General features: G+C 42.1%; 3 protein-coding genes and 1 long non-coding RNA gene across 5 annotated transcripts; 1 reads left to right on the plus strand and 3 right to left on the minus strand.

Moving 5' to 3' along the window:
• Nucleotides 1–36: 36 nt before the first annotated feature.
• On the minus strand, nucleotides 37–2,144 carry LOC145703546 (uncharacterized). Its single transcript, XM_081780916.1, has 7 exons — nucleotides 1,861–2,144; nucleotides 1,237–1,339; nucleotides 885–1,193; nucleotides 714–842; nucleotides 437–605; nucleotides 294–398; nucleotides 37–247 (listed from the first exon to the last, which is right to left on the minus strand). Exons 1-7 carry the CDS (start codon nucleotides 1,980–1,982, stop codon nucleotides 138–140), a joined length of 1,047 nt encoding a protein of 348 aa, XP_081637042.1. The 5' UTR covers nucleotides 1,983–2,144; the 3' UTR covers nucleotides 37–137.
• Nucleotides 2,110–4,364, minus strand: LOC145703545 (striated muscle-specific serine/threonine-protein kinase-like). The gene is made up of 6 exons (XM_081780915.1): nucleotides 3,954–4,364; nucleotides 3,799–3,914; nucleotides 3,512–3,757; nucleotides 2,726–3,420; nucleotides 2,500–2,679; nucleotides 2,110–2,452 (listed from the first exon to the last, which is right to left on the minus strand). The coding sequence occupies exons 1-6, from the start codon at nucleotides 4,288–4,290 to the stop codon at nucleotides 2,215–2,217; spliced, it is 1,812 nt and encodes a 603-aa protein (XP_081637041.1). The 5' UTR covers nucleotides 4,291–4,364; the 3' UTR covers nucleotides 2,110–2,214.
• Nucleotides 4,365–10,504: 6,140 nt separating this feature from the next.
• Nucleotides 10,505–12,323, plus strand: LOC145700999 (uncharacterized). Of its 2 annotated transcripts, XR_014134250.1 has the most exons (5): nucleotides 10,505–10,971; nucleotides 11,216–11,297; nucleotides 11,430–11,502; nucleotides 11,573–11,628; nucleotides 11,797–12,323. It is a non-coding gene; the product is annotated as an uncharacterized LOC145700999 (long non-coding RNA). The 2 variants fall into 2 exon arrangements; XR_014134251.1 differs by lacking the exon at nucleotides 10,505–10,971 and having other exon boundaries at nucleotides 11,062–11,297.
• On the minus strand, nucleotides 12,195–25,041 carry LOC145701784 (ephrin type-B receptor 1-like). Its single transcript, XM_081779000.1, has 8 exons — nucleotides 24,894–25,041; nucleotides 17,416–17,489; nucleotides 16,078–16,232; nucleotides 15,227–15,603; nucleotides 14,948–15,058; nucleotides 13,749–14,258; nucleotides 13,704–13,707; nucleotides 12,195–13,639 (listed from the first exon to the last, which is right to left on the minus strand). Exons 1-8 carry the CDS (start codon nucleotides 24,946–24,948, stop codon nucleotides 12,307–12,309), a joined length of 2,619 nt encoding a protein of 872 aa, XP_081635126.1. The 5' UTR covers nucleotides 24,949–25,041; the 3' UTR covers nucleotides 12,195–12,306.
• Between the last annotated feature and the right edge of the window lie 1,082 nt (nucleotides 25,042–26,123).

The following is a 26,123-nucleotide window of genomic DNA, read 5'->3' on the forward strand; positions in this document are numbered from 1 at the left end:
GGCTGATTTTCCGAGTAATTAGGGCTTTTTGATCATGAATGCATGTTTATTGCTATTGCGGTTATTTTGATAAGAAGGATTAATTACAGACATGTACAGTATCAAAGCATAAAATAGGTCAGTTTGTCAGGATAAGGTTAATTGGAGTTTAGCCTAATTCCGATACGCTGTGAGGCCTTCGAAGGAATTTCACCAGTTTTTGAACGGACAATTACTCGGAATCGGTAACCAACACCTGGCATCAACCCTAAATTAAGTTTTTGTAACGTAAAAATGTGACGAAAATTCCGTACCGGTGACGATGTGAACATTCTGGTCGATCTTGTCAGAAACGTCTGTCCATGCCTGATTCTCATTCGATCGAACCTGAAGACGATAGAGACATCCAGGACCGGCATCTTAAAATAATTAAGAGCTTGAAAGGAGCTTGGTTTACCTTTCCAAGTAAGCCAGATTTTCCCATCGACTTCTCGAAGCGTATACGGAGCACCTGGACGATCAGCAGCCTGGGGCTTCCTCCTTTGATCACTCTCGAATGTCAACGGACCTCCTCGTTGAGGAACGTCTTCTGAGTCGTGTCCTTTATTTCGCATCCTCAGATTTGTCTAAGGTACTTTAGTTGAAAGAAAGAAAGAAAGAAAGATAATTGAGATTAATGATTGCGAAGATAATTAGTTTCTATCATGATTGATAACTCAGACAATAGCTCTCACCTTTGTCTTCTGAGAAGGATATGTAGGTAGAGCAGAATCAACAGATGACCCTCGCCTAAAAGCGAGTCTACGTCTTCCTGCAGAGTCATCAGATTGCTTTTCCGTACTGCTTTGATGTTTAAGTATTCCCTACAAAAGTATTCAGGCATCGTAAATTATTCGCGCACGTACCTTTAACCGCGGATGTTCACTTCGATCTTCTACAGGTGCACGATTTTTGCTCTTTCTTCGTGGTGGCTTAGCAGGTGCCTGGCGATAGGTCTCGGGGTCAGAGTCCGAACTGCTCTTGCTATTGTCTAAGGATCGACCTCGGTTTAGGGTGCCTCGTGTTCGTGGCTTCTTGACTTTTCTTTCTGGAGTTGGAACGACGAAAGTTTGCATAGGTTCATTTCGAAGCATTTGGTCTTCAAAGCTCACTTGTTTTCTCCACCCAGCATTTTTAACAGGAGCGTTTGAACGAACAATTGTCGGGGTGAAAGTCTAAGATTCATACTTGATTTCAAAAGTTCAAACGAAATATTACCTTTGGTAATTGAGGGACTTTCTTGGTAGAAAATATATTTCTCATTTCTTTATCGTTTCCGTTAACCTTTTGATCTTCTTGAGATTCTCTGGATTGATCGATACTTCTTGAGGATTTCAGAGGGCTCCGCAGCGAAAAATTATCTGCTTGCGCTTGTCAACAAGTGGTAGAATTTATATGTTTAAGTGACGTGGAGGCCAACTGAAGTTGAAGACCAGTAAATCCCGGGGTTCAAACTCGTGATTTCTATCTCTCTATTTTCTAAAGCTCTTCCGAAAGATGGATAACTCTGAGACTGAGAGTTGTGAAACCTTTCTCAGTGTATGTCTCCTAATCTGAGGACGTGGACCTAAACCCGTAGCTACGGTAAATAATTCATCAAAATGTGACCGCACCCGTGGACGTGGGGATTACAAAACGTGGCGTTTTATAAGCTGCGAAGTAGAATGAAAAAGCACATTAGCTGAGCATATAAACTTTGAAATATGTGACAGCTGTAGAACACACTTTGACCTTACATTATTGCCGATGAGCAAATTTTGACAAAAATAACTATGAATAATTAATTTATGATCGCTTTCTTCTCGCAATCGAAATCATAGAAGAGAACTCAAAAAACCTTTCCTAGAATTTGAAGTATCTTCTTGTGCATCATCGAGTTGTCTTTTGTGGCGTTCAAGCACGAGTATCATGAGGCAGAGTGGAATCAGACCAACTGTCATGATAAAAATTATAAAACCGATCATTGTTTAATGTCACGATGTTTTTGGTGGAACTCGATAGACACTAGACCTGGGATCAACAAGTTGCTCACTGAAGAGAAAAAGCTTATAAGCCTGATAATAGAACATGGAGAAGACCATGTCGTTTACTTTATGATCCAGTACTTATCGCTTTTATGCTCGCCCATGAAATCTTTATCTCTACAATTTCCTCCGTTCGCGATGGAGAAAAAGACGAACTGGCTGGAAAAGTGCATTATCGAGTTCTTTTATTAGACGCCGCTGTCAAAGTTATAAATCTATACGTGTAGCACAAACCAGTGTGCTTAAAACGCTTCCTGTGGGAGGTCTCGATGACTGACGGTGACTCTGCCGAACTGCTGAGGCTGATCATGCTACCAACAGGTGTTGGTGAGGTGATTGAAATATTCGGAATATCCAGTGATTCTGGCCACGTGATCGTTGGTGTCAGGCCGTATTCCTTCTCCAGATCGCTGAGTAAAAGTGAAAGTGTTGAAAGGATTTAAAGCAGGTGATATACCGTAGCTCCTGTGCTAGTTCCTCCTCTTCTGCATCTTCTTCTGAGTCAGATGAGTCAGACAAAGATGTTAATGCTGAGCGTTTAGCTAATGCTGTTGGATTCTGGTCGATTTCATTAATGATATCATGGATTCTTCGAGGTTCTAGATGGCTGCTAGAGCAGCTTCGTTTCCTATTGTATCTGAAATTAAATTTGCGTAAATATTTAATTTAAATCCTGGACTTGCCTTTGTCGCGTGAAAAAGTATTTAAGTTTTTTCGAGTCAATAGTATTTTCGTCAGAAAACTCGAGGGTTGAGACATCTTCGGCGATTTCACTGATTGATGGCCGCTTATGGGCCTCGCGAGTGAGACACTGAAGAACGAGGTCTTGAGCTGTCTTCGATAGTTTGCCATTCATCTCAGCCTTGAGTTTCTCGTGATCGTTAGTTTGAATGTTCTTCAAAGTTTCTTTATCTGTTCTTCCTTGGAATGGAGACTCGCCGGTAAGGAGAATGGAGAGAAGAATTCCGGATGAGAAGACATCGCTGGAACAGTCGACGGGCATGCAACTCGCAACTTCTGGTGAGCAAAATTCAGGCACTGCACGATCTAACGGTTCCAAGAAATCATCTTGAACTTCCCTTGCATTTCCAAATCCAATGATGATCAGCCTCCTATGATTTGCTGCCAACAACAAGGACTCACTTCGCAAATCCAAGTGCGCAATCGATTTTGAGTGCAGAAATTCTAGTGCATTGCAAATCTGTTCAAAGAAGAACATCACTCGCGATTCCGAATATTTTCCTTCGTCAATCAGTTTTTGAAAGAGATTTCCACCGGAGATCCACTCTGTTACCAAGACTAGACTTTCGAGGGTATGATATCCGGCGATAAAACGGACAACGTTCACATGGTTCAATTGCTTTAGAATGATGGTTTCCTGGTTTCGTTCACAAACTTATTTTAGCAAAAACTTTCTCCTTAGATTTTCGAAATTGACTCGTAATTTCCATTATCTGTGAACGCAGTGCCTGTCTAATGCCCGTTTTGTCGACACTTTTCCGGCAAACGGATTTCAGCGCCACTTCGACGCCACTTTTGCGCTCGCTCGCACGTTTCACGATACTATAACTTCCTCGACTCGTGATACCGCTGTGAATGCGGTATTCTTCTTTCAGTAGGTCGTAGTTTCTTTCCAAGTTCGATTTCTCCAGCGAAAGGTCTGCTTTACATTCGGCTTGGCCAACTGCGTTGCTGGCGTAGCATGCGATTGTGCCCTGAAATCAACGCTCGATCGGGACTTTTTTGGTTCGTGTACCTGTGTGACCCAGTTTGATAAAATAAGAGTCGACTCGCCATTAGCAGAGGAAGTAATTTCCACGTTTTTATCGCCCAGAAGGAAGGCACGGTCGTTAAGGGACCATCGTATCACCGCTTTAAAGTTTTTATTCGTTATCTATATTTTTCTTTTACCTTGCGGGTTTGATTTGACGCTCACAAAAAATTTTGCTGTGCCACCGATTGGAATCGTTACGTCTTCAACGATTTGGTCGAAGGCAGGCGTCGCTTGAGAGGAAATTCTGGAGCGAATATCTGTATGGTTGAGTTTGATAACGTTGACAACGCATCTGGACTCGACTATTCCAACATTGTTTACAACTCGACCAATGTACGCGCCGTGGTCTTGCTGAAGAATCGGTTCTATGATCAGATCGTACTGATTTCGAAATGACGATATTTTCATCCTCTTTGTTTCTGTCAGCTGATCTCCATTTTTATAAAAAGAAACAGGGCCACCAGTCGCTTCCATTGAAAGAACAAGACGAGATCCTTCATTGACTGTAGTATTGCTGAGTCTACGAAGAATCTCTGGTTTCTGTGGCAAGGCCTGATTTTCAAATTCAAGATTATGTTGTAAGTCTAAATATTTATATACTCTTTCGCGAGAGGTTAATGCACTTTCGCGGGTATATTTGAAGCAAAATATTGCCTTATCCAAAATAAGTTTTAATAAAAATTCGAGAAATTGGGAAACGAGATTATTTAGAAACCACGCGCATATTTCCGTGTAAATACAGCAGATTCTGAGTCCAATTTGAGAAACGGTGGAAAGTTGATTAGGCGAATTTGGAGTAAGTTGGTTAGTATTCTTGAACTTTTCCTTGACGTAGCTGGGTCTAATCGAGCGCCCGTGTTCAGTATCAGTGTCGTCGCTGAGATAGAGGTCAGAGCGGGAACAGTACTCGTCACAAGAGCTCAGTAAATCGGGCATGGCGGGCGGCCTCATCGCATGTTCCACTACTACATGACAAGCTCGATAAGCGCTTCCTTTGTAGTTATACACTGATATTGCATACTCGCCACCATGTTCCATCGCGGCCTGTTTTTGTTTCAATGAAATTTTCCTCGTGATCAAAAAACTCGGGAACTTTGAAACTTTCCTGGTTGACAAACAGGTTCCATTTTCCGTTGCAAATTTTTCTTATTTGATAGCCATTTTGCCCGCTTGTAAGCATGTTCCCTTCACGAAACCACTTCACGTCGGGCTCAGGAACACCTAGACATTCTAAAGAGGCTGGCGGGTATTTTTCTAAAATACCTGTGACCTCACAAGAAAGTGATAACGATGAGAGAAGAGGAATATGCATCGGGCCTTTGTTGAAGAATGATATCTTGGGCAAGGACTCGGCAAGATCGTCTGAGGAGGCTTTTGCAATCTGATTATTAGAGTGACACTTCCGAAAGAATGGGGTTAAAAGCATCAAACCATTCGAAGCCTTTCCTTCTACTTCCGTGTCTGAACCGCCACCAGCAGTTAGATATTCTTCATCTGTTGTTGTCATGTTGCTCACGTTAGATGGTGTTCGTCTCACAGAAACCTACGAAATATGCTCAGTTGTTTCGAATTGACGTTTTCCCTCGTACCTTCAAATTTACATCTGAATCGTACGCTTCGTTAGAAGTCATATATTCCGAATCAGAACAAAAGGAGTTCCTCTTCATTTCATCAGAACCTCCAGGAATCAGAAGCTTATCCGGCGGAGTTGGTGATTCGCGGGGACTGGCAGTCGGTGTCTCCATGCAGGCACTTTCATATCCACCAGAATAATATTCAGAATCCGTGGGACTTGGTGCCCGACGTGAGCGGTATTCCAAAGGCGGGGCACAGTAGCTTGGGGAGATTCTTGCGATTTCTGGTTGTTGTGGGGCAAAAATCTTTGCTCGAGGAACTGGAATTGGTTCCGGAAGATGAGGTGGATCAACTTTGTGAAGAGACTGATCAGACGTTGATGACGATTCCGTTGAATCAGCCTTGTCTACAGGGAGAATACAGAACTGACGCAAAAATCTAATGATAAGCCAGAGTTATCTGTATCCCTGCCCAAGCTGTTGCCAAATGTAGGTGCCAGGCGTCGCTGCTTCATTTGTGTCTTGACGTCGGCCAGTGTTCGTTGGTTTTTTTCTAAGTGCGTGGTAAAATTTTATTGCAAAATGAGCATGTTACCTAGGGAGCCATTACTAGGACTTCTGGTGCTTAATGACGTATCTGCTGGGAGCCTTGGACTAGACAGGGCTCAATTTGTGTTTTCTAGTACACATAATTATCCGACCGCTACCGTAATACAAGGTTATTTCCCTTGTCAGAAGCTATTTATAGAGCCCAGTCCTAGGACGCTGAGGCGTTACCCTCGTCAAGGACGGAGGAACTACCGGCGGAAGACTAGTCAAAGACTCGGGACGGGACTTCGGAGAGTTAAAAGAAAGCACATTCGCCTTGCTTGAAACGGATCCATGCGGATTTTCGGCAAGTATTTCGTAAAGCCCAGTGGGCGTCTTTGATGATTTCAAAAAACTTTTTGCGGAGCCGGAAATCATGAAAAAAGTGCTAGTGCAGTTTTGTCAGGCTCGTCGAGACGAGTCGATTGGTATACGTCACTCTTGAAAATTTTAAGGATTTACCGGTTAACCGGCTGATTACCGGAAATCACGCTGTCAGCTCCCGTTTTTGTTCTAGTCGTCGGATTTGTATGTTTGAAGCGTCAAAATGATCCTTATGATCAGGGCTTCTGTAGCCTCCGAGATGAGACCCATATCTCAACTCCTGCCGAGCTTATCACTAAAAGTTTGATTTTTACGCACTTTTTGCAGTTTGAAAGTTCATAACGTAAAATTTGTACGGTAAATACTAATAAATCTTCTTCGGTTTTGATAGACAATTGAAAATTAATAATACCCATCGTTCAAAACCTTGTAACCAGCCGGTAAAAAAGCCCTGAATCAAAATTATGCCCTCAAAGACCACTTTTTTGATTATATTCACCAAGATATGTGAATTTCAGGAAATTTAAATTATTCTAGTGATGATTTTTCGGAGATAAGGGATATAATGATGAAAATGCGCTTTTACGCAACTTCAGCGGCTAAATGAAGTGCAGAGGACTCCAGCGACACAAGTTAAACTACCAATAAGTGCGAGAAGAAGACTTCGCTATAAAAAGGCTCAGAAAATGCGGACTTAGGTATTTAGATCGGTATTCAATTTTTGACCGAGTCTTATCACTGACTTCTTTGAAGAAACAAATTATGTATGAATAAATAAATGATGTGAGTGAGAATTACGGGGAAGCTTTCAGTTCGAGCGGGGTCTTATAGTCGACAGTCCAGCCAGATTTTTCGTACTTGATTCTACATTTTAATTCTCGGCAAGCCGGTCATCTATTTTTGTTAATTAAACCAACTGTGAGAGATCTAAGCCTGCACGATTATGAGTACTGCTAGAAATCACGAGTTAGTTAGAAAGACTCATGGATCTAATGAGAATATTCATCACCTGATTCCTGGCATAGAGGGCTCGAAGCTTTATAATTTATTTAGCATCAACATTAGAATAATTTAAATTTCCTGAAATTCACATATCTTGGTGAATATAATCAAAAAAGTGGTCTTTGAGGGCATAATTTTGATTCAGGGCTTTTTTACCGGCTGGTTACAAGGTTTTGAACGATGGGTATTATTAATTTTCAATTGTCTATCAAAACCGAAGAAGATTTATTAGTATTTACCGTACAAATTTTACGTTATGAACTTTCAAACTGCAAAAAGTGCGTAAAAATCAAACTTTTAGTGATAAGCTCGGCAGGAGTTGAGATATGGGTCTCATCTCGGAGGCTACAGAAGCCCTGATCATAAGGATCATTTTGACGCTTCAAACATACAAATCCGACGACTAGAACAAAAACGGGAGCTGACAGCGTGATTTCCGGTAATCAGCCGGTTAACCGGTAAATCCTTAAAATTTTCAAGAGTGACGTATACCAATCGACTCGTCTCGACGAGCCTGACAAAACTGCACTAGCACTTTTTTCATGATTTCCGGCTCCGCAAAAAGTTTTTTGAAATCATCTTTGCTGTTTTGTGCAGTTGGCTTTGGGTCATGATCGGTTCGTCATCGTCGTCCTTGTAGAATGTGACCACCGGAGCGGGATAGCCTAAGACCTCGGCTCTCAGAACAAAACCGCCGGTTTCGTCTAGTGTTACATCACGCATTGGAAGTGGGAAATATGGCTTCGGAGAGTTCTTCGTCTTTTATTTGGTTTGCGAGATTTTTCTCGCTAGCGTAATTTGTATTTTATCAATAATATCCATTTGCTTTTTCTATAAACATCTACATGTAAAATCCTAAAAAGCAAATTACCTACTTCCTGATTGAACTTTTCTTTGAAATGTAGGCCTCTGTCGTTTACGATTATGTAAATCATACTCGAACATGTTCTTGTAATAACAAACCTTTTCCTTTGGATTGTTGTCCATTACAATTTCCGTTCGTTGGGTGAACACTGGTCGCGCGCCACTTCGGCGAATTGATAATTCAATTTTAACCAAATACTTTTGTCCTGAAAATTCTGTGTTTCGACGCCTTGTTCTTCCTCGGTCGGTGCCGATAGAACGGTTACTCCTAGGCGGTGTTGGAAAAAATAGTCACTTAGCACTTGAATCTTTGCTTTTTGTTGCCTTCAACAATCTCTAAAAGTTCCATCACCATTCCTACTACTTCTTCCACTTCTAAGCGATTCGTTATCACGCATTGATCCAGCATCATCCTTCGAATCGCCGCGGAAAAGTTTTTTCAATCGGTTGATGCTCGTATCTCGGAAAGACTTTCGCGATCCCGTCTCCGAGTTTCGATCGAATCCTAGGACCGCGGATTTTTTTTCAGGGAAGAAAAATTTGAATTTACCAGAATTGAGTGTTGATGTGGAGCCGGATTTGACCAATTGTCCCGGCTCCGTTGATTGAACGGATGGAGGGCGGTTGGTACTCTTGTCCTCTTTTTTGCTTAAAAATGTTCGCGAAATTTTAAAGTTTATCGGGTGCTATAACAAAAATCGTATCCGGAGTAAGCTTGTTTATGAAAGTCTGCATTGTTATCTGATGATTTGATTATTTAACTGTTACGTCTTAACATTTTAACTTTATTTTTAGCGACCATTTCCCATATCTGTCTCGTGAAAGAGATCTTCCGATTCTTCGTATTGCTTTCTTCATTTTTCTTCGTTAAAATCTCTCTAGGGCAGTCAATGATGTCGATTTTTTCCGGAAGAGATCTCAAGGTCACTCGCCTGAGGCGTAAATCCCAACTGTCCACTCAAGCTCAGAGGAGCCGCAGCGGGCAGCTGATTTCGGCTGATCCCCTATCAATCCTTTATCAATTCGCAAAAGAAAGGAGGAGCGTCAGGAACCAGTCTCACGCCCCCGGGGGCACGTTGCAGCGATTCTCGCGTCCCGCCGCTCACAGTAAATTTCGCCTGATCAAAAGCAAAAGCAATAAACTACTGTATGCAGGATAATGGCGCTAATTTCATGTACTTGCATCAGAAAGACCATTGGTCACAGCCACTTGCCACTCAGCACGCCGTTGATGGAAAGTACAACCTTGACTTTTGAACCGATCTAATTTCTCAAATCGCGTAGTTGGTATTCTGTGGCGACAGGGAATCAACATCGCCGTCTGGAGCTCTTGGGAGTTACTCGGGAAGGAAAGGCCTCACAGATTATCACAGATGATAGATTTTTATGTTGAAAGAAAAAATATAATTTTAATAAACACTTTCAAAAAGGAACACTTTGACCAACCTTTTCTTGCTGGCGCTTAGTATTTTACGAAACGTTTCTAAAGCCAAGACTTCAAACAAACCGCCAAAGCCTACCATTTGCATGAACATCGAAATAAAGAATCTAAAGATGTTTATTAGGCTTAGCAATTGTCAGAAACCAGCCGTTCTGTAAACAGTTGATTCTGGGTGAGCGTAATTTTACTCATTTCCGCATAGTACCTTGATGATTAAGTTTGTCGTGAAAGAAATTTGTGATGGCGAGTTTTAGAGAAATAACATTTGCAATTTCTTGCTTTGTTCTGTTGATTGGGGGCGCGTTATTTGCTGGGCTTTCGATTGGGATACGTTCGAGATATTCTATTTCAAAGCGGTGTTAAAACCCAGAATTATAAAAAACTGACCAGCTGGTTAGAAGACACGGAAATAGTCTTAAATTTCGTGCTACTAATAAACTGTTTAAATGCCCATCCAAATATGAAAATATAACACTCGGGCGTGGCTGGGGAATTACTGAACGTATCGAAAGACTCTTCGTGACTCCGCCGCCTATAATGGCCGCAATTGAATCTTTCATCAGGGGCCATGCTGATCTTGATCTCAAATCATTGAAGGTACGTTTTTTTGGCTCTGATGTTTTGTATTCTTTTTTCAGGAACTGAATCTTCTGTTGGCTGCGATCGAGTATTTATCTTTGTCAATTGGTGGATTACTATTAATAATTTCGATAACAGGACTTTTTGCATCATGTTATCAGGAACGGAGTTTATTATTAACAATCGACGATTCTTGTTTCAAATAACATGTTGCATCTTCTCGACTAATTTTGAAGAATTAGATTGTAATCTTGATTTTAAAAGTTGTCCTGCTCAAGTAGCGAGAGGATATTCTGACCACTCCCTCAAAAGTCGAAATTGGTGCTCTCCCTGTTTGCTGGTGCGCTCACAGTGCCAATTTTAGGACTCAGTTGTCCTCAGCCAGCGCTTCCGAGGCTTATCCGGCCTTCCGTCAACGTGAATAAGATTGAGATTTCCTCTTAGAGAGGAAAATGCGAGTTATATTTATATAACACTTGTGTGGGTGATTAAAATCGTGTAATTACTTGTTACAACAAGCGGGAAATTAGGCATCTAAAATTCAACTTTTCTTCATGATTTTATGTAACCAGTGTTTTGGTGGTACGAAAAAAGAGTAGTTTTCGAGATACTCTCAACTGAAAAGCAATTTGTAATTGAAACAACCGACGGAGGGCTCCGCCCAAAGTAACAGAAATAATTTTTGTTTAGACACGGTGAATAATAAAAAATAAAGCGACAACTTCCTACAGCTAAACTTGCGCTGTTTGCACTCGCTTTCGTGTTCTATCCAAATATTGCCAGGTCGTGGTGAGTTAATAAATAAAGAAATAATACAACTAGCATCTAAACACCGAAAAAGGATCTTACATCTTATGCAAGATAATTCTTAAAAACATGCGTCAGAAGATTCATTTGATTTTAGAGTTAAAAGTAAAGGCTTTAAATATAGCTCACACTTATGTTAGGCGGATAATCTAATCCGAGCTCTAGCCTCTCTCGTCTGCGGTTTTGATGCGATATTTTCTCACCGCCAAAGCTAAGATAGTGTTTTCACTGCACACGTGAAGGATTATGCTGTAGACATTGATCAGAAGACACAATTTACTGAATTTATTGATACTATGCAGGTATTCTGGAGGCTCCTTATTTCATATAATTCGTTCTTAAATGAGTTCATCAGCGATGGGAATGGTTCGTTTTAGACAGATTTAGGTCGAAAACGACAGCCTCCTAGATGCAAAGCGGAAAAGTTTTTTTAGAGTTCGATGAAGTGCTGCGGCTGGACCTCATTTCGTGAATACGAGAACGGATATCCCTCATCATGCTGCTCAGGCCAGGTTCTCACCGAATATCTAATCACTATTTCGCGTTTTCTAGCGTTTCTTTGGTGACTCTTTATAAGCTTATGCCCTGGATCCGGAGAATATCCGCCAAATATCAAGTTGGACTTGTAAAAAGGTAAAAAAGGCTACCAGACAGTAGATACAGCTAGAATGAATAAACATGACGGAGAAACGTGAACAGCTCGTAGTAAATTAGAAAAGGGATCTGGGAGGATGAAGGCGCATTGAGCAGTACACGCATGTTATGTGACCCCTACATGACCTCGGCTTTTACGTTCTTTAGCCGTTCACGATCGCCTGCGAAGAGGCGGCCTTTGGTGTGCTCAAATGGATCATTCTAACGACGATTATTGAAATGGTTCGGAACAGTACTTGTTTTCTTCTATATCTCGAAAAAGAGTCGAACCATGATTTCTGCCATAATTGTTGAAATTGCGGCGGCTTCGCTTGCCATTTCTCTCATTCGAAAACCGCAAACTCACAAGCCGGAATATCTTTCTTATATGTGAAGGACTTTCTAATTATGCCGCAGATATTTTTCTTTCATAAACCGGTATATGCATTTTTAAAACTTCGCAACTTTCCTAATTGGAGAAATGCACAAAAAAGAGCTTCTAAAAGATAAGCCTCTCAATATGTTTAGAAAGCCCTTGATCTGACAACTAAATAGACGGCGCAGTTTATTTAATATGGAATGAGTTTTATTGACTGAGATGTTCTTTCTCGGTTGTTTTGAATACAGATATGTACAAATAAAGAATACAAAATATCGTTTTCGATTCTTTTTTCATTTTTAAACGGCAATTTGTGTTGGAGGGTTGACGTCCTGAAGAAGAATTTCAATCTTGTGTCGAAGGTCTCGTGAGGTCGGCCGGAGTTCGGCATTCTCTTCCCAGCAAGCTAACATCAAGCTGTGCATTTCTTGCAATTCCGGGAAATCACAATTATCTGGCGGAGGCAGTCGCCAGCCGGAGAGTACTGCGTCCACAAGTTGTCTCCTGCTAAGTCCCCAGAAGGGCACAGACGTATTTCGACAGCAAACCGACCACATGAGGACACCGAGCGCCCACACATCGGACATTTGTGAGAAGATACCCTTTGTGAAAACTTCAGGTGCACTGTTTCGTAATGGAATGTAGCCGGAAAGTTCATCGGTTCCACGATTGCTCACGATGTCAAGAACTGGTTCGACATCTGTTTTGCTCGAAAGTTTGATCTTGAAGGTGTTTCCAGCTACCAAGACAGTATCCACACCCAAATGTCGCAGGATAAATTGGTTCGTATGAAGATAGGCAACTCCACAAGCAATCTGCTTCGAAATGGCAACGGGGTGCATGGTTGGTCCCTCAGTAGCGAAATACTCAGCTAGGTTAGACTCGCACATTTCCATCACAACGAGTTTGGGATAATTGGCGGTCATAAATCCTTCGATCCGTAAGGTGTTCGGTTGATCCAATTGAGCCATGATCTTAAGCTCGTTGAGTTGTTCCTCCGTAGTGACCAAAAGCTCCTTAATGGCCACTGGTCTTCCGTATAATTTTCCCGCCGAGATTTTCCCAAGTCGTCCAGATTTCAACGTCACGTCAATCGTGAGTGAGTCACGTGGAAGTTCGCCAGTTCCTTCTAGGATGCTCGCTTGACGAGAGCAGGGGACGAGGTCGACAGTGCCACTGATAGTCCCATGCCCGTTATTTGCATGGCTCGAAGTTGTAACCACAGAAAACTGCTCTATCGAGGATCGAGTGCCTTTTAGCCACTGAGGGTCGCCTCGTTTGCGGTAAAGTACGACCGCGATGACAAGTAAAGTGAGAGAAAAGAGGATCGCACCCGTGATGATGCCAGCCAGCCACTGAGTGGTCGTCGAAGAGCCCCTCTTATACGGTCGTAGCAATACATCATCTGTCGTTTTGAATCGGATTGACTCAGACCAGTTCGAAGCTGAAATGCCGGGCGCAAGTTCAGAGTCGGGATGAACACGGACACGAGCTGAGTATTGAACTAGCGGTTGTAATTTGTCCAGCACAAAGGTAGACTCAGCGGTTTCAATAATTCTTTTGAGGCGGATGTTTGAAAGCTCTTCTATCAGCTCGATTTCGATCTTTTTCTGCCTTCTGCTGCTGGATGTTCTTCAAAGAAAAGGAGGAAATCAGCAGAATCGTGCGCTAAAAATTAAATATGAATATTTTTCACTCATCTTTTATAAAGCATTTGCATGAAGAACTTTTTCGCACGTACCGAGTGACAATAGTCGCAGGTTTTTAACGACCAAGCGGTTTGGAATTGTTCGGGCGAGGGTGACCGCAATCTTCTTGGTGGTATAGCCAGCTTCTAAGGCGCTTTCTGAGGCGGCGTTTTCACTTTGAACCTCAAAGCGATATTCTTTGCTCCGATCCAAATTGGCGAGTTCTACTTCCGTGCGGTCGATTGTGCCGGTTGGTAAATCTACGTTTATGCAGGGCATGCAAGAGGACTCTTCCGCACACTCGCTGCACAAAACGCGATAGACGGTTTCATCTCCTATTCTTGGCCGTTTCCAGGATAGAAGTACATTCGTCGAATTCAAACTCTGGGCTCGGAGATTCTCGACTGGACCAGGAAGTGCCAGGCACGGGCCTGCTGACCCAGCGCGGAAATGGCCGCTCTCACACGTGCAATCCTTTGATCCTGGGCGCGACGAGGAGTTTCGCGGACATCGTTGGCACTGACCGCGGCCGGGCGAAGACTTGTATGTACCAGCAGGGCATTCTGAAATTATTGCGTTATTACGAGTAGACACTAGAAAGTGGCATTTTCAAAAAACGAAAGGGTCTTCCAAGAGGCGAGTTAATTAAAGTCCTGTCACGGGTCGGACAAGCTCATTAGCGCGTAAAGAAGTTCCGAGCTTCTAAAAGAAATTCCGAAGCTGTAAGCTAACAAATGTTATTTTTACACCATATTTAGGCGGTGTCTAAATAGTCGATTTTCGGGGTGATTTCTAATCTGCTGGATTTTGATAACGCCGCGTCAAAATTGAAGAAGCGCCACTTCCGCCGAAAAAGGAGGCTGGTGAGAATGGTTGGGTAAATTCCACGACGCAAGTGCTCCCAAAATCCGCAAGCTATAACGCTATAAATGCTCCTCCCAACTCACAACAAGTAATTATCACTTGCATTTGCTGACGCCGCTTTTGGACCCGCTGCGCCCGCAAAGAAAACATTAGAAAGAAAAGGCGTTCTATTTTGGATTTGACGTCTATTTCCGATATAAATCCACATGACAGCGAACTTTTGCATAAATTCTTGCAAATTCCAAATTTCTAATCTGAGGACAAAAGACTCTAGAATTTCCGCCGAGGATGTGCGCCCAGCCCATTGTTGAATAGATAGGAAATGGGATACTCGATTGCCAAAAGAGGGTACTCTATTCATGCATTATCTTTGCGGTTAGATTGTTACCTAAGCATTTTTGGCCGTCGTCGTCGCCCTGGTAGCCAGATTTGCAATTGCAGGAAGCAGAAGAGAGTCGCCAGAAACCATCTGATCCGCAGTGATAAGAAGGTTTGTCTCCTTAATTTAATGCACGATTAATAATCAAGTTTTAAACGAAGACACGTGATTTTTACTTTTAGTATGGTACTTGTGCTCTAAGTACTCTAAACAGGGCGCGTCGCGAGAAAAATCAACGCGGCGGAGGTCTGTTGCCCCAACACATGTGACAAAGAAAAACAACTTTACCGTTTTGAATTGCGTTTTCTACACAAACGCCTTCTTGATTGATGATTGAAGCCGCTGTTGCTCCAGTGTGGGTGCGGCCGAATTCGGCGAAATCGGCCACCACGGCTGGGCAATACTTGTACGATACTTTTACGTGAGAAAGCTCCATGCAGGCGCCTGTATTGACGAAGGCAATGAAGATGCCGTTTCCAAAGAGGGGACCAATGTTGATCTGCTCGACTGTTATGTCTTCTGTACTTGCAACTGTGTCGACAAGAGTCCATTGCGTCGTATCCTGAGTCGAAGGAGCGATTCTTGGTCGATCCAGAGAAGTAGATTGATTCACGAGAATGGAAAATTTCTCGCGGCAGAATGATCCGGACATTTTCGCGCAAGATCTAAAAAATCGTTATTGCCACTAAAACGCTACGTTGCGCATGTCAAGCTTCACTTAGAAAGGCTGCTTTACAAGTTATTGTTTTGCCTAAATCGGCTAAAATTCGTGCTGCCGCAGAATCAAGCTCGGGGGCCATCCGGCTCAAGCTCGCTCAGCGGCCGCCTTGAATATGCACCCACAAACAGGCCTGAGCATGTAGCTGGTTGACAAGTGAGCGCTTGTTTCCGCAACTTGCGCGAAATTATCAGCCTCTCAGAATAACGGCAGTACTTTTGCTTGCAGCCCTTTAAATCGATAATTGCGGTCATTCATTGCCGCATTTTAATAAGAAGGAAGCGACGATAAACAACATAAAACCACTGACTTATCGACATGTCGGTTACTTTGCTAATTAAACACAAGCTGCACTCTGAGCGGAGTTAATAAATTATCCACTCATGTACTGCAGAATGGGAAACAAGGGGCGTCGCTTTACCTGATGGCGTATTTAATCTCCAGCTCGACGTTTCTAGCTCCTTTGGTGTCGATGAAGGGGCTTATTACCCAGCTGTCTTCGCTCTTTTGTCGTGGACAGGCTTGAAGAGCCCTGATCATGTCGCGGTTTTCGTCGTAAGAAGTCACATCTTGCCACTGAACGATTTCGGGTTAATTCTGCACCAACTGTAACGTGTTAAATGTTTAAGGCATCTTGAGGACCCGTCTGTTGTCTTTCAGAAGAGAGCTACTCGCTGAATAATGCACCTCATGAGGGTTCAATCAACCACTGAGTGCTTACACATGTATCATACTGTAGCAATAACTTTCTAATTCAACTCGCGATTATTCAATTCGGTATCTGTTAAGTATTGCTGAAATAGCTTGAGGTCTGGGCTACTTCATCGACGCACGTTGAGGTCGGTGAAAATGCAAATTCACCCTGTGCGGAATACTTTTTACGAATCGTCGGAAAATTAACTTGCGAAAAACGTGAAGACATCGTACGGGAAAAAGTGCAAATTACGATCTTAATTCTGTCTTTTCTTCCCATGAAAATTTAATCCCGAGACATTTTCAAGAACAAGGAACTTTTTATTGAAACAAAAAAGATGTTCTTCAGTATGACCTCGTTTTATTTCATGGTTGCTCTACAAAAACAAGGGATTACCCGATACTGCGGTAACACCACGTTTTTTTACGTTGATACTTTATCTACGGAAGAGTTGAGAGGTACTTAACTTAATTCACAAAGCAAAAAATGTAAAATTAGAAAACGGGATAAATTGATTTGCTCTGTGGAAACCTTCGCGGTTAGAAATTAATCGAGTTAATTGTTCTGGGGCGGGTACGGCATGTTGCCTTGAGTGACGCAAATTTGAATTCCACCTGTACCGCAAATTGGCCCACTGGGGCCGATAGGTTAGTTCCATCGTGCCGCAACTAGCTCCCCTGTGTACCCACGGCGACGCCCTGAGCCGGATCCTGTGGCTCAGTTCATCACCCTCAATTACTATCTTTAGTGCTCATTTATATTTACGATTCAGCAAGGAAAACACATATTTTGAAGACTACCTTTATTTAATTTGTTCATTTTACACGCGTGCGCAAGCATCAATTTTAAAGATAAAACCAAATCGAGCACCAATCAAAAATAATCGACTCTGACAAGAGTCGGATTGTTTGGAGCTCTTGACCGGAAGTGAAGGATTAATCACGTGGCTCAAATATTTAAATCTGATTTTAACACAGCCGTCACCAGTGTTACTTATAATTTCCAAGCGTTTATTCTTGAGATGAGCCGCTTCTAACTAAGCAAACTCTTCTTTTTAGTGTTTACCTTCGAAGAATCCGGAAAGTGCCATCCAGATCGGCTCAGCTCGGTCGTCTGCTTCGACGTATCCAGTAGATATTCTGAAATAAAGAAATTAGCGATCCACGTGACGATGACAAGGAGTTCGAGGTTGAAGCTGACCGCGAATATCAGCTGATATAAAAATCACAGCAGGGTGCCAATATTTTTCGCCTTATCCTCACAGCAGGGGGTGCCGTGGAAGATTATCTGCCCACAGAGACATATGGACTAGGGGTTTGATAAGCCGAATGGCTGACCTTTTTCTGTGTTATATGGTGTGTCTTTATTAGTTCGTTTACTACATGAGAAGATCACAAAAAGCAACTTCGAAAAAACTTCAGTTCCAGTTTTTTTTGTAATCCGACCGTGCTCTCCTTTCCGTTTTCCTAGATGCACGGAGATTTTTGATAAACTCGTACGGGCTCGTACTTCCAGTGCTTTGGCGTCGGGTTTATTTTCATATCCCTATCCCGAGTGGTAGTTTATGGATTACGAAAGATGACCATCATCACTTTTAAAGCGAAAAAGGTTGAGAAGCATGTTCGCTTTTAATTTTATATGACAGGCTGTGTCATAGCTCGGCTGCCCTCTTCCTTCCGGAAAAGGTCAATCTGTTTCAAAGGTGACCAAACCCAATTAACTCTCCGAAGGTCGCTTTTTTGCAGAGCGGCATTTTCTAAATTGATGCTGCATCTGGCCCTTCCAAACCTTTTCAAAAATGCGTGAACGTGACCAAATTCGTCCCATGAAAATGCAAATGAGGGCAGAAAAAAAAGTGTTCAACCCTAGTTTCGCCCAAGTTTCAACAGAAAAAGATATTGCGCAAGGGTTGGGACAGAAGTTGAATAATTTACTTTCGCAGAAATAATTATCGTAAAAATAACTATTCGCACAATGTTGGATGATCAAATTAAATTATGATCAAATAGATATTTCATTTGATATTATTTCATTATCTAGATATGCTCATATTTCTAGCTCCCAACTTATATTATCAAGACAAACGAAGACACATGTTTTTTCTTGATTTCATCACTCCTTTTTTTCCGCGCGAATGTGTTATGCGACAAATGAACGGAGAAGATGGGCAAATTTGCAATTTGGAAATCGTATAAAACGAATTTTAAATTTCCCCCAGTCCACGAATGCAAAAACATAAATCTGCCTTGCAGCTGGTTAATTTGTTCGAATTCGCGTTAAAATTCGATTTTATGCCAAACAGAACTTGCCGCGCGCAGCGGATATAATATTCTGGGTGAAAAGAAAATCTAAAGATCTTGGTTAAAGTTCGATGAAACGAAGTTCAAAACTCCGGAATTTATTGACCCAACTTCAGGATAATCTTGAGCGAGGACAACATCCGTCCGAGTTCACAAAATCTCGACAGGAAGAAAATCTTGTACCTAGCAATCTCCAGTTATTTCATATTTTGTAATCTTTCCTCTGTTTCCATCCGTAATCTTCCTAATAATCTCCCTATCTGCATCTTGCTCCTGTATTAAAACAGTATTATGCTAAAGATATTTACTGGAAAATGACTCACAATGGTTCGCCTGAGCGCTTGTAAGACTCGATGTTTTACAATTGTTAAAATGAAAGAGTTCTAGCGCGTTTTGCATTTGGCCAAAAACAGTTAAAAACGAATTGGAGGAAGATTCGGAGCTATTTTTATCACTGACATCACTGTTTTCGTGCTCTACATCGGAGTCGCTCAAAATCACAGTTACAACACTGAAGCTCACGTTCGCACACGTGATTGTTATGCCGCGTTAAATTCCTTGCTTTGATACTTCGAAATTTCGAACCTCATTCGAGCTCGTTTTACTTTTAGAATACTACCGTACCGCGCTCTTGGATATTCAATTGGTACTCTGAATTTTTAATCGCCAGGTTCACCACAGAGTACTTTGGTTGCCCGGGCGTTTACGCCTTGTTGGTATTTTTCAAGTGGCAGTGTTTTTTCACTCTGCGCATTTTACGCTAAAATCGGACGGCTTGATGCTTCCCTCGAAAAGAGAACATATCTGGCCGGCTGGGACAGATACACGGAAGGTACAAAACGGGACGAGTCTGCTTCCTAATGTCAGTTCAATATTCAAATAGTCTTCCGTCGCTGGATGCATATTTAATGCATGCGGCACCCCTAAGGGACTGCAGAGGAGTTCATATTTAATCACGCTTAGCGCCCGTTTAATTCATTCAACGTGATACGTAGCACCTGCTGTGGCCACTCTAACGATGCATAGTTCGCGCGGTGGAAAGATGTTCCTAAAACGCTCTAAATCGACTTTCAATTAGAACTCGGAGTGGCCGGCCGTTCAAGAATTACTGCTTTTTAAACGCAAGACTCAACTTTTTCTAAAAAAGCTTTAGAAAATTTATCAAATGAAGGCAAAACTCGAAAAATCTTCAGTTTAGTTGATATTCCAAAAATTGATTTACACTCTTAATCCATTTATAAATTTGCTGACCTCGTGATGCGATTTTATTTCGTGGCATTATAAATCTTCAAATTTAATCAAGTTGGTTCCTTTCATCCGCGATAAATCTGATGAGATTTATGAATATAGAATACCGCTTTATTAGTCCCTTAGGGTTGGCACTCATGGCTGATAAAAAATGCAAATTTTTAATTCACACTCGAGGACCTCGTATTCTATCGTCTAATAGAAAGTTCACTGAAAGTAATTTCCATTAAGACAGTGTTAGAGACATCCTTTGTGTCAGTAATATCCCGTGAATTTGCTTCCTTCGTCCGGTATCTCACGGGCCGGTCCAGCCTCCCGAGCCCTTAATTTTCGCCTTATCGGCTCAACTTCCAAGCCACTATCAGATCGCTCCAAGAAGTCGAAACTCTTCTTCAAAAGAAAATAACGATATATAAATCGGGTTCAAAGCCGCTTCCTCAATACTTATTTTATAGCTCCAATAATTTTCATACGAAAGGCGTTTTTTCCAATGGATGATCCCCCGTAAAACAGGATTTATAGTACTCAGGAATTAGGTGAGGTGTCGAGTGATTTAGGTCATGAGCCCTGGGTTTTTTTACAATACTTGAGGACGAATTAAAGTGCCAAAACATGATTGACAGCAAATTTCACGGCAAAATGGTGGTCTGAAAAATCAGAGGCGCTGCCGGACACGGGTAAATTTTCACCATCAAAGGTCCTATTTACTTCTAAAATTAGCATGAGTATTTACTGCTACACAGCAAGCAGCTCTAATCGTTCCGATTTTCGGCTAATCGGAAGCTCATTGATCGTCAGAGCCGAATGCTGAGCTGTCAATCACGAGTCAGCAAGAAAATTATTTATTGGTGATGTCGGAAAGACGAAAAGAAAATTTACTATTTTCATAGAAGTATGTCAGATCCGATTGTTTGAGTGATGGGGCCCAGGCATGCCGCCAACAGCGGAGACATCTGACGGCGGTTTTTATTTCCCCTCGGTGAAAATTGCCAATCGTGGAAATACGACACTCTACGAGGATATGTGTTTGCCAACTGACCGGATATTCCGAGTGCGATCGCTCATTCAGAAAACCGAAACATGTTCAAAAGCTCGCTCTCAGCGCCGGGGCCAATTTTGAGCTCCAAATTACCCTCGACAGCTGGGATTAAAACTTGGCAGTGGAGAAATTGGCACCGACTTTCTTCGAAATACCCATGTCAAAATCTGCATAGAAAAAAAGGACAAACCTCTTAACTCATCAGTTTTTCGATTCAGTTTTTGTTCATAGAAGCAGCAAAACTGGAAATCACAGGTTTTGCATCATTATCAAATGCTAGGGTGGGCTATTTTGACAATAAGCTTCTAAAATGCCGTGTTCAAACATAGGTCCAGGTTTTCTTCCCTTTTGGTTATGAGAAGCGTGTTAGAGCATAATTTGAGCCCAACTCGGTGGGGGACGGCTAATGGGATTCAAGCCGCGGTCTAAGCCATCAGAGGGGTGGACAGAGTGGATTAATCCACATGAGCCAGCGCCTCATCTCCGAGGCCGGGAAAGAGCCCGGAAGGACCGAGTTAATCCCCCTCCGAATGCATCCTCCAACTTGCTAATATCTTTACTAAATACAATTCTACGCCCGCCAGAGAGGAATACTCGCTCCTCCCCTACTGCCGTAAATTGTTTAAACTAGGGTCTGTTGGTGTCTGTCCATTTTCTATGCACCAGCCCGCTTTTACTGGCGATTTATATGGACGTTATGTTAATTGGAAAGAGGATTATCCGCTGGGGAAGCTACATATTCAGCGGTGCGCTTTGATATTCAATGCACTTTGTACATGCATCCGGAAATTTGCATCAGCGTACATATGTTTGAAGATTCCGCTCTTGAGAGACCCAAAATTGAAACATTTACGGTTTTAAAAATCGTATCAAAGGCTCCTCTAATCCGGTTAACATGTAAAGGACGGACTAGCGTCGTTCGAAATGTAGAATAAACCCCCAACGGCTGAGATTTCAATAAACCATAAAGTTCAACAAAACTTTTGTTTTCAGAGACGAAAGAGTCTACTGATTGTTCAGTGTGCATCCCGCTACGTCGCGACATTACAAAGTAGCGTGGCCAAATGTTTACATTTATTACAAAAATGGAGGGCTCGGCTTCGTTTGACTCTTTTGAAATTCTAGGGCGGAAATAGGCGGAAGAGCGCGCGGCGGATTTACGCTTATCGAGGGCATCTTCAGTCAGCTTAACGTGCCGAATTCAGCGGCTAACGAGCGATAACATCAATCCGGATTGAATTAGGCCTATTGCTTCCCTTAGAAAAAATAACGCTAATCCGCAACGCCGTAATTGTCTCGCTCGGCCAAGAGTTCCACGAGTGAGGATGGATTCCCAAATTTGCGTGGAGCTGTGGTTTGGCATCGGGCGCGCCTGGGGTGCCAATCCGGCAAATCCACCGAGATTAGCTCTCGACGCCCGTTTGAAGTTGGCCAAGGCTGATCACGAGCCACTCCAGATTACTTTCAGCTCTGGAATTTCTCCCAGCCGCAAACTTTGTTATACAAAACTTTCAACAGATATATCGATCCTTGTTTGTAAGAAAATAGTGGAGAATGCGCATGTGTAATTTTTGATGGTAAGAAAACACCGCAGTTGTTGAATTTGCAACGATTAACACGGTGTGAACGCGTTGTTTTGCGCATATTTTCCACAACCGCGTGTTGGAGTGTGATAAGCCCCCGCTGTGCATGCTGTGTGGGACCGCTATGTAGATAGCTTACCGCGGTCTACATTAATTTGGCGGAGGTGTAACATTCCGTTCTGGAGCAATTTGATGAGTACAAGTAACGCTCATGATTGCCTTGAAAATAAAGCTGCGAGAAACGCGCTTGTCGTGATTATTTTCATCAATATTTTTTGTACAAGTTCGGAGGAAAACTGTTACTAATTAAACTATACAACAGCTTCGTTCACGTTTTCCTCGAAATAGAATCATGCATCAGCAACAAACGGTTTTTCTGTATTTTAAAGGAAGTCGTCTCGCATGTCAGATTGACCGCCATTCAGGAAGCCCGTCTGATCGGTCAAACAGGGCTGGGTACTTCCGATTGTCAAAAAATAGAAAATTTCCACAAGCGATTGATCCAAAACTTTCGTCGCTCTGCCGGATTCTTCCAATTATCTGCAGGAGTTATTGCCCTGTCAGTAGAGTGCATTAATAATTTTTAAAGAAATTGAGAAGCTCCTTGATTATGGATAGTTGGCGAGGGACCAAGAGAGGGAGGATATGAGGGTTTAACTATTGTTATTTGGAAATGATAATATTCCAAAATCAATTGAGCCAGATTGAGCCCCGCCTCTTTCGCGCCTAGACCTGTCAGAAAGTGTCGGCAGGGAATTACAGTAAGATGCTGTATAAAAGGAAGATGGCGCACCGATCGATTTTCCAGTCAATGGAGCAAGTGCGGTTCTGCCGATTGAAGTCATCACCCATGTTCTCTCCCGGAGGAATCTTATGCTTGAGAACACAAGGAGCATTGTGGGTGATAACTACCCATAAATTTGGGATAATTAGATGCTCAGTATCGATATCGGTGGATGAAAGCGATTTCAGTTCAATTTGAGGACTTTTCTTTCAACAACGAAGAAATGAATTATTCCGCTTTTGAGAAATGAGATTTTCATTCTCTAAGAAATTCATAAGTCATTATCGCCATAGCCAAAATTAAAATGACATTTTGTGCGAAATAATAATGAGTTGTTTACGCTGGTGGAAGAGCCCACGGAATGCGGTCGGATCCCTCGCGCAATCTGACCGTTATGTCAAAAGTATTTCCCTTCCGAAGCGGCCAGAAACAAACACTTCTGTTTGGCAACAACGTTGTGACTAATTGTTCTGAAAGGTGGGTTTTAATATTTGTGAGAAAACACGAGCCAGCTGGACTCTTCACACCAGGTTCTTTGTTGCTTACATTGTTTTGGATTACTCGGGCGGGAAGAAGTGCCCTCTTAGGCGCTTACAGGTTAAGAATCTTATTTGCAAACTTTTTCCAGGTGACGAGCTCAAACTATGTCCAATTTAAAATACAAATTTTATTCAATAAAACAAGTTTTTCGAGGAAACCGGGCTTACGTGAGAAGCACTAATTTGCGTCACTCACTTTTTCGAGGGTTGAAAATGAACCCCTATTGATGACGAGAAATCCATCAACATTTGAATTTGAATTTCAAAACGGGGGTGACAACAGTGCACAACAGTTACGTCGTTAAATTAGCACGCGGCCCATTTCACACCCTTGGCAACCCACAAGGGGCATCTATCATGGGCAATGATGTTAGAGGTCACTTGACATCTGTGAGGTCGACGGGATCCGATAAAAAGCGTGCTCAAGTGTGCTCTAAGTCGGATAACCCAATTCGACTACAGATGGTGCTCCAGCTCGTTGCACTCGCAGAAGAAAAAACGTTGGAATTGGAATTGTTATTTTTTCAATCAAGTAGGTCAATTTTTGACTTAACTATCTGTGTATTTTACAAGCAATTATTAATTAAAACTCTTGTAGTGAAAACAACTTTCTCAATATGTAATTCAAATAATAAAACAACGTAAACGCAAAATAATAACCACTAACGAGTCCTAATTAACTCGCAAGAACAAAGTGCATAATCCGATAAACTTGAATTCTACAAAGCCGACTTGAACAATTGAAATGACAAAGAGCAGCAGACAGATCACTTCCGAGTGCCCTTACTACCCATTCTATTAAATTTGGGCGCAAAGAAGGCATTTGCCAAGTCATCATGTTCCTAGGTAATTATCGACAAGCTCTGATATTTTGGCAAAATTACGGCGCGCCAAAAAATCAACCGGAAATTTCATTTTCGAAAAAGAATCCAGCTAAAGAAATTAGCCATCGTGTCTGTCTGTATCTGTCAGCCCCAGAAGAGAGCCCTATTAGCCGTGGTTTATTGCGGCCAGCTTCATTTGAATAATTTGAAATAAATGGTTAGTAACCTTTTTCGGCTCTCGCCAGGCCTAGTAAAAGGCATATCCCTGCCCAGCTGGGCATTCTTCTATGTCTTCTTTCTAAGGGTCTCTGTTAAGTGTCTTCTATACAAATCTTTCTCAGTAGTAATTATTTATAGTAAAAAAGGTTGAGGATTTCGAGGATTCGACGGGCAAATTCCGAGCGGCGGGGCGAGAGGGAGGACCGCCGTAGAGCGCCGAAAAGCTACTGAGCGCCCTCATTTTCGCGCCTCGGCGGGGTGGAGCGCAAAACGCGCCGCAACTATCGTAAACCGATAGAAGTAATTTGCCTAATTAATGATCTATTTGGTCCGTCAATAAACCTAATGCATCTTGCTGCTTCTCAGATGGACAAAAGTTTTCGAGACACTTGAAAAGGTTAATTCAGTTTTTAAAGAGGGAGTATTTGGCGTGGAACCCAGATGATTTCAAAAATTTCGCGGGCCTGGAAATCGTCAAAAAACTTCTTGTCTAGTTTTGAAGAGCTCGTCGAGACGAGTCGAATGATATATAAAACTCCAGATAGTTTTAAGATTTTCCGCCAAAAGTGATAAGAAGGTGTCTTATCAAAAATTTTCTGACCGGCGCCGTTTTTGTTCTAGAAAAGCTGAGGTGATGCTTGACCCCGGAAAATGATCCTCATGGTCTTGTCTATTCCGGCAAAAATTTCAGCTCGCCCTCACATATCCTGCTGTGCATATCAGCGAAAAATCAAAAAATAGTGCATTTTGTTGTCGCTGCACGTTCCTAGTTTCATACCCATTTATAGTCCCATTTTCCTTGGAAAATGAAATTTAACGATAAACTCGGCTGGGTAAATGATGACGAGCTGAAATTTTTGCCGGAATAGAACAGCCCATGAGGATCATTTTCCGGGGTCAAGCATCACCTCAGCTTTTCTAGAACAAAACGGCGCCGGTCAGAAAATTTTTGATAAGACACCTTCTTATCATTTTTTGGTGGAAAATCTTAAAACTATCTGGAGTTTTATATATCATTCGACTCGTCTCGACGAGCTCTTCAAAACTAGTCAAGAAGTTTTTTGACGAATTCTGGGCCCGCGAAATTTTTTTTTAAATCATCCCAGTCGAATACCAACTCAGCTAATTAATTCAATTTGCATGTAGATTCAATTGAATTCAAAGTTGCTGTGGAAAATAATGCTCGAAAGGGAAATAAATAATCGAGTTTTGAATTAATCAAATGAATTACAGATCC

This window comes from Oikopleura dioica, chromosome PAR, assembly GCF_907165135.1.
Source record: "Oikopleura dioica chromosome PAR, OKI2018_I68_1.0, whole genome shotgun sequence".
In the NCBI taxonomy this organism is placed as follows: domain Eukaryota; kingdom Metazoa; phylum Chordata; class Appendicularia; order Copelata; family Oikopleuridae; genus Oikopleura; species Oikopleura dioica.

Bases quoted from the DNA above. Each gene is read 5' to 3' on its own strand.
- LOC145703545 (XM_081780915.1), bottom strand. From the start codon at position 4,290: ATGGAAGCGACTGGTGGCCCTGTTTCTTTTTATAAAAATGGAGATCAG. The intron at 3,915-3,953 runs GTAAAAGAAAAA...AAAACTTTAAAG, and splicing joins CGTCAAATCAAACCCGCAAG to CGGTGATACGATGGTCCCTT. The intron at 2,453-2,499 runs GTATATCACCTG...ACTTTTACTCAG, and splicing joins GAACTAGCACAGGAGCTACG to CGATCTGGAGAAGGAATACG.
- LOC145701784 (XM_081779000.1), bottom strand. From the start codon at position 24,948: ATGCCCAGCTGGGCAGGGATATGCCTTTTACTAGGCCTGGCGAGAGCC. The intron at 16,233-17,415 runs GTAAACACTAAA...GAAATCGTTCAG, and splicing joins ACTTTCCGGATTCTTCGAAG to TGGCAAGATGTGACTTCTTA. The intron at 15,604-16,077 runs GTAAAGCGACGC...ACGATTTTTTAG, and splicing joins GAGATTAAATACGCCATCAG to ATCTTGCGCGAAAATGTCCG.
- LOC145703546 (XM_081780916.1), bottom strand. From the start codon at position 1,982: ATGATCGGTTTTATAATTTTTATCATGACAGTTGGTCTGATTCCACTC. The intron at 1,194-1,236 runs GTAATATTTCGT...TATGAATCTTAG, and splicing joins AAGTCCCTCAATTACCAAAG to ACTTTCACCCCGACAATTGT. The intron at 248-293 runs GTACGGAATTTT...AACTTAATTTAG, and splicing joins GAATGTTCACATCGTCACCG to GGTTGATGCCAGGTGTTGGT.